This window comes from Sinocyclocheilus grahami, unplaced genomic scaffold (genome assembly GCF_001515645.1).
Source record: "Sinocyclocheilus grahami isolate Dianchi unplaced genomic scaffold, SAMN03320097.WGS_v1.1 scaffold1525.1, whole genome shotgun sequence".
NCBI lineage: Eukaryota > Metazoa > Chordata > Actinopteri > Cypriniformes > Cyprinidae > Sinocyclocheilus > Sinocyclocheilus grahami.
This window is the reverse complement of record NW_015506704.1, coordinates 51,141-58,826: the sequence shown is the minus strand read 5'-3', so window position 1 is coordinate 58,826 and position 7,686 is coordinate 51,141. Positions and strand designations below refer to the sequence as shown.

General features: G+C 40.6%; 1 protein-coding gene across 1 annotated transcript in view; it reads right to left on the bottom strand.

Annotated features, from left to right (window-relative positions):
- Window positions 1–7,571, bottom strand: part of LOC107570949 (trimeric intracellular cation channel type B-like) — a 20,345-nt gene extending 12,774 nt beyond the window's left edge. The window contains exons 1-3 of the mRNA XM_016257233.1: window positions 7,285–7,571; window positions 6,832–7,078; window positions 1,138–1,294 (exon numbers count right to left, since the gene is read on the bottom strand). Coding sequence (XP_016112719.1) covers window positions 1,138–1,294; window positions 6,832–6,955 — 281 coding nt within the window. The 5' untranslated portion in view covers window positions 6,956–7,078; window positions 7,285–7,571. The remainder of the gene's footprint in view (window positions 1–1,137; window positions 1,295–6,831; window positions 7,079–7,284) is intronic.
- Between the last annotated feature and the right edge of the window lie 115 nt (window positions 7,572–7,686).

Here is a 7,686-nt window from a genome sequence, read left to right as displayed (position 1 = left end):
ATTCAACATGAGTGTGAGAGATTTCAGAAACACACACACACACACACCCCAAAGACAGATTCTCAGCCTCCAAACAGCCTCATTTAACAACTAAACAGTCAATGATGAAAAGAACTTACATACACCTTGCAGAATCTGCTAAATGTTCATTATTTTACCAAAATAAGAGGGATCATACGAAATGAGGACAACTGAGGGACTCGTGTGCAACTATTACAGAAGGTTCAAACGCTCGATGATGCTCCAGAAGGAAAAACCATGCATTAAGAGCCGGGGCTTCAAAATATCTTCTTTTGTGTCTTCTGTTATATATTGATAGCTATTGATTTTATACAGTTTAGAAACAAGAAATTAATATTACGTGACTTACATTTTAGACACAGTATTGTCTGTTTTTGCTCTTTATAATCATTATGATTGTTAGTTTGTGAGTGTGTGTGTGAGCGTGTGTGTGTGCGTGAGAGTGTGTGTGTGTGTGCGTGTCAGTGAGTGTGTGTGTGTTTGAGAGAGTGTGAGAGAGTGTGTGAGTGCGTGTCAGTGAGTGTGAGTGTGTGTGTGTTTTTGTGACAAATGAGAACATAAACTTGTATAATGACAAAGGTATGACAGGTATTACAAGGAGAAGGTGACTTTTCAGGACATTACCCCATGTCCCCACTTTTCAAAACGCTTATAAATCACACAGAATGGAGTGTATTGAAAATCTGAAATAGCAGAAAGTCTCCTGTGAGGGGTAGGTTTAGGGGTAGGGTTGGTGTAGGACAATAGAATATACGGTCTGTACAGTATAAAAACCATTACGCCTATGGAGAGTCCCCACTTTTCACAAAAACAAACCTGTGTGAGTGAGTGTGAGTGTGTGTGTGCGTGAGTGTGCGTGAGTGTGAGTGTGAGAGTGAGTGTGTGTGTGTGCGTGTGTGTGAGTGTGTGTGTGCTGTGAGTGTGCGTGTGCGAGTGTGTGAGTGTGAGTGTGTGTGTGCGTGAGTGTGAGTGTGTGTGTGCGTGAGTGTGTGAGTGAGAGTGAGTGTGTGTGTGTGCGTGTGTGTGCGAGTGTGTGAGTGCGTGTGTGCGTGAGTGTGCGAGTGTGTGTGTGTGTGTGTGTGTGTGCACGTGTGTGTGTATAAGTGTGTGTCTCACCACATGAGTGAGGCGAGCAGCAGGTTGGTGGTGTTGGACAGTGGTGCGACCGGCGCGTCTGCCATCATCAGCGCTGAGAGAACGGCTCCACCGAAACAATACAGCATCGAACTGAACCAACACGCAAACGGACTGCGCTGAGAGACCTCCAGCGCTCCTGCAAAACAATCATCAGTCATGTGACATTACAGCCAACAACACAATTACCACAACAAGAGTCAGTGTTCATCATTTAGAAACACTCCAGAATATCTCAGACAGATTGAGACGAACAGATAAACCATGATCACGTGACTGTGTGCTGGAGTTTATATCTCTGCTCTGAGATTAGAGTGAGATTAGCATGAGACAATCAGCCAGAACACGTGACTATGAATGAGGATGATCTAGAGCTCAATGATTTGGGGGGGGGGATCTAATTGCAGTTTTTAAATTGTGATTGTGATTTAAAATGTGTTTTTAAAAATTCCTTGTTTTTGGAGGGCTGTACAATTTGGCCAAAATTGTGTTATTGCATATCAATATATCAATAAAACAGTAATAATAATAATAATAACTTCATAAAAATAAAAAACAATGATAAAAATTATATTTCAATTATAATATTTTAACTGTAAAATAAATACCTTATAACTGTAAAATTGCAATCCTAATACAGTATTTATGGCTGCCTTAATATCTTTTTTTTTAAATGTTAAACCATCAAACTTTTATTTTGACAGAAAGGGATTTTCTGATTCAAGTTTTATTTCAATTAATCGTGCAGCGCTGTGTTACTGTTTTGAGCTCAGATACAAATATTTCAATTCTAAAACTCATGAATATTCAAATATGTATCACTCATGTCGATCAGGGTGAGCTTTATTCAGCTTTCAGATGATGCATAAATCTTAATTTATAAATGTCATGGTTTCAAAGCAGATTACATGAAATAATGTTTTCAATATCTTAATATCTCCATGCCTTTTAGTCTAATTTAGCAGATTCGAGCTGGAAAATAATTAGTTTAATTATCATATAACAATCACAAAACTGACAAGAGCTCAAGAGACAGTTTAAAAGTCGACTGCTTGAGATGGAGAAGGCCTGATATCTGCAGTGATAACTGACCTGTTAAACACTCAAACACGCCTCTGAACACAGATAAACGCCACGGCCTTCATGGATTTAATCAGGTCATGTGATGCAACCGCTTGATCAACACGAGCTCACAGGACAGTCGCATTCATTCTGATCACATGATGCAGCCACTAAAGCAGCGAATGGATGACATCGAAACCGAAGCAGAGTCAATGCATCAACACACACACACACACACGCTCACTCACTTGCTGACACGCACACTCACTCACACACGCACTCACACACGCTCACACACACGCTCACACTCACTTGCTGACACGCACACTCACTCACACTCACGCACACTCACACGCACTTGCTGACACGCACACTCACTCACACTCACGCACACTCACTCACACACACACACGCACTCACACACACGCTCACACTCACTCACACACATGCACGCACTCACACACGCTCACACACACTTGCTGACACGCACACTCACTCACACACGCTCACACACACTTGCTGACACGCACACTCACTCACACACGCTCACACACACTTGCTGACACGCACACTCACTCACACACGCTCACACACACTTGCTGACACGCACACTCACTCACACACGCTCACACACACTTGCTGACACGCACACTCACTCACACACTCACTCACACTCGCTGACACGCACTCTCACACTCTCACACACACGTCATGCTCTCAGTGTGTTGCAAGGCTCCAGTGGACATTTATCTACAGATAAACCACACTCACAGAAGCAGAACAGCACGAGATGAGATGTGTGTTAAAGTCATGCTGTAGAAACGTACCTGTCTACCTGCAGACGCCTGCAAGATCATCACAAGCAGTGCATTACTCCAGAGCTCACTCGTGTAGAGCTGAACACATACAGTCAACTAGCACTGATTCAACAGTCTGGGTGTTTTTCTTAACCTCGTGTTCAGAAATGGAGTACAACTTCTGTGTTGTGAGTCAAACTGACCCACATTGGTTTGCATGAAATTCACCAAAGAGTGAAGACAAAACTAAAAGTATCATGTAAAAACAGAAAAAATGTTATTGTAGCTGTCAGAGACTAAAACAAAAACAAACATGAGAAATGTAATTGCAATCTTTTTTTCTTTGCTTTATTTCCAAGTCCTTTTTTTGGTCTTTAACATTAGTTAATGTATTAATTAACATGAACGAACAATGAACAATTAATGTTAGTTAATAAAAATACAGTCGTGCATTGCTTGTTTATGTTAGTTCACAGTGCGTTAACTAATGTTAACGAGCACAACTTGTGATTTTAATAATGCATTAGTAAATGCTGAAATTAACTAAGATTAATAAATGCTGTAGATGTATTGTTCATGCTTAGTTCATGTTAACTAATGAACCTTATTGTAAAGTGTTCCCATGGTTTTGGTCATTTCTTCACCATAGCTCTGCCACAGAACATTTTTTGTAAAGAAAACAGAAGAGTCATTCTGGTTTGTGTGTGCATGAGAGAAGAAGCGCTCAAGACCAGAACAGAACATGTTTCAATTAAACATGCATGAGTCTGAAGACAGGAAGTGACACGCGGCACTCGGGGGAACTCCCAGAGCGGAGAACAGACAGAAACAGGAAATAACTTTTCCAGAACACTCTCGGTCTTTATTAGGAAGAAAAACGCTAAACACATTCTTCACGGAATTAAACACTCATGCGGGTTTACACACAACAAAAGATGTGAGGGGTCCTTCTGGATGGGTTTAAAAATACTGAAATAAATCCTGAGTTTTGTGGTTTTAGCTCATGTCTGTTATCTTTAAGACATGATATTGCAGATGAATAGGGAAAAATATTTAAAGGGATAGTTCACCCAAAAATGAACATTCTGCCATTAATTACTCACACTCGTGTCGTTCCAAACCCGTAAGAGCTTCGTTCATCTACGGAACACAAGTTAAGATATTTTTGATGGAATCCGAGAGCTCTCTTGACCCTCCCATAGACAGCAAGGTAACTACCACGATCAAGGCCCAGAAACATAGCAAGGACATCAGTAAAATAATCCATGTGACGTCAGGGGTTCAACCGTAATTTTATGAAGCTACGAGAATACTTTTTGAGTGCAAAAGAAAAAAATAAAACGACTTTATTCAACAATTCGTCTCCTCCGCGTCACCCTGTTACAGCCATTTTGGAGAATATCCACTGGACGTAAATTGTGTATGTATTTGTTCAAATCAAAGCGACGTAAACAACGTATCCGTGTGACACATTAACAGCATACGCAATTTACATCCAGTGGATATTCTCCAAAATGGCTGTAACAGGGTGACGCAGAAGAGACGAATTGTTGAATAAAGTCGTTTTATTTTTTTCTTTTGCACTCAAAAAGTATTCTCGTAGCTTCGTAAAATTACGGTTGAACCCCTGACGTCACATGGATTATTTTACTGATGTCCTTGCTATGTTTCTGGGCCTTGATCGTGGTAGTTACCTTGCTGTCTATGGGAGGGTCAAGAGAGCTCTCGGATTCCATCAAAAATACGGGTTTGGAACAACATGAGGGTGAGCAATTAATGACAAAATGTTCATTTTTGAGTGAACTATCCCGTTAACTAATAGATTTCACCAGTTTTCCATTATGTTATGCATAAATAATATCTAATTAAATATGCACTAATTTGCATAAATATTCAGAACAGAAATCTAAACATTGAATAAATCCAGGTTCAAAAATGTTTTTACAAAAGGGATTTGAGGTTTCTCTTTTTATCACTTCGCAAATCAGAAATATCACAACTTTTTCATCATGTTTTAGGAATAAAGTGTTGCAAAAACAAAAATCAAGCGAATGATGTATGAACAAACCCCTCTGTAAAAACCTTCAGAAGATAGATAGGAATGAAACTGTAAGTTTTGTTATTTGCAAGTGCTGCTGAAGTGGAGAAAAAAACTCACAGGCTTTAAACATATGCATTTTCGACACTTAAATGTGTCTTTTGGATGTTTAGTCTGAAAAAAACAAATACATTATGGAGAGCCAAAAATCTCAAAAGTATGGAAGCCCGTTTCCGCCACCGAATAAAAAACAAAAAAGGTAATTGCGACTTTTTAATCTCACAATTCTGACTTTTTCCTCAGAATACTTTTTTCATAAACTCGCAATTCTGAGAACATATCAGTCTCAAGTTTTTAATCTCACAATTTTGTGAAAAAAAAGTCACAAAAAAGTTGCAATAACCTTTTTTTATTCAGTGGCGGAAACGGGCTTCCATACAAAATTGATCAATGCACAAAAAAAAGAAAACAAAAAGTTTTTGCCTGTAGTGTCTTACATCTATATGCTAGAGGACTTCTAAACACTGACAAAATAAACACCACTTTCAGTCTTTCTTCCTGGAAAACAGACCATTAACAGTAACTGCAGGTTAATTAGTTGCACTGGATGTCCGTCTGGATAGTGTAGGAGTCAATATGCTGCAGGTTAAACAAACACGTTCAACCTAAAACATTCTTGAGACTCTCTTCCCGCTGGATCTAAACATCAGGACGTGTTGAGTCTCATTCCCCCGCCAGATATTCCAGTAAAGTGCTGGACAATAGAAGAGAGCGGGATGCCACGCAGGTCAGAGGCTCTAAAATAGCCTGCGATTTACTGCAGCTGCTGCAGCCAATACAATAGAGCACATGCATGCATTACTGCTCAACACAAGAGCAAAGGCTGATCTCAGCACTGGCGAACCACACTTTGGTTAATGTTGTTAATGCATGTTTGGTTAATGCAAATGCATGTGCGTTAATGCATGTTTGTTTAATGCAAATGCATGTGTGTTAATGCATGTTTGGTTAATGCAAATGCATGTGTGTTAATGCATGTTTGTTTAATGCAAATGCATGTGCGTTAATGCATGTTTGGTTAATGCAAATGCATGTGTGTTAATGCATGTTTGGTTAATGCAAATGCATATGTGTTAATGCATGTTTGGTTAATGCAAAACGACCCGACAAACAGGATTTGTGCCTGCAGCGCAAATGCACGTTTAACCACACATTTGCATGCTTCTATGAGAAAAACAGAGATAGAATACTGACCGAGAGTTAATGATTAAATGCACTTCTCTTCCCTTTGGCCTTTGATCATGCAACTTCTGCTTTCACACTCAAGTAAACACACACAGGCCTGCTCTAGATGCATCAAATAAACATAAATGCGTTCTAACGAGAACAGAAGCCTCATTGTGCACCTACTGCAATTTATATAGCACTGCTTTACCTGCCTGGTATACATATAAACACGATCAAATGCATGACAAATATTCATAAAACATATTAAATATCAGGTCTCGGGTGATTACCACAAATTTGCTGATTAAATACAAGCAGAAAGCGCACGTTTCTCGTGATGTGAGGACAAAGACGTTCATGTCAAAAGTGTTTGAAACCTGTCAAAGCACACATACAACTATGATTAAGATACTGTGCATTTGACTGCAGAAGTGAGTCAGAAATGCGATGCACCGGATAGAGATTCATTCGGATTTGACTCCGACACTGAATCGCGTTCAGGTGAATTCCAGCTAAAGCGCATTAGAGGTGATTCGGTTTGATTTCTCTTACCTGGCTGCTCTCTCAGACTCATCACTGATATGATATAATGCGCCGTGTCGAAGCAGGGGAACATGGAGAGGTTTGACAGCCCCAGAGCGAGCTCGTTTAGATTGAGAGAGCCGAACACATCCATGATTACGCCGCTTCAGGCTCGCGCTGTAATCCGCCTTCAGTCGGATGATGACTCGGTTCAGCGGATGACTCGGTTCAGCGGATGACTCGGTTCAGCGGATGACTCGGTTCGGATGATCCATTACTGCCGCGAACACAAACACACCAACCTACGTTACACAGGCCACAACTTCTTCTTCAGATTATACGACCATGATAATACTTTTTAGACACAGCCTGCGTCCAAATATGCGTACTATCCATCCTAAATTCTATGTGATGATAGTAATTTTCAATGCTATTTAGATAGGGTGGATAGTATGCACATTTGGACAGATCTTAGCATCGTACCTTGAAAATGCGTGAATGGTTACATCTTCGATGGTTTGAAATAAAGTACCGCGTTGTTTTCATCCGATTTGGCTCGTTTTCTGCTCTTCGTGTGGTAAGTGAATTTCTTTTCCTCATCTGTGAACTAAAGATGCTGCATTTCCTCGTTTCTCCTCACAGAGAGACACCTGCTGCACACATGAGGAATAACAGAAGGCGGTTGAGCGGAAGTTCCCGCGCTGTTCCTCCAGGTGGCGCCAATGGCAAACGCATCGCCATGGAAACTGAAAGAGCGGGAATATTCTGTGAGCGCGCCAACGACTGAATGGCAGGTGTGTGTGTGTGTGTGTGTGTGTGTGTGTGTGTGTGTGTGTGTGTGTGTGTGTGTGTGAGTGAGAGTGAGTGTGAGTGTGTGAGAGAGTG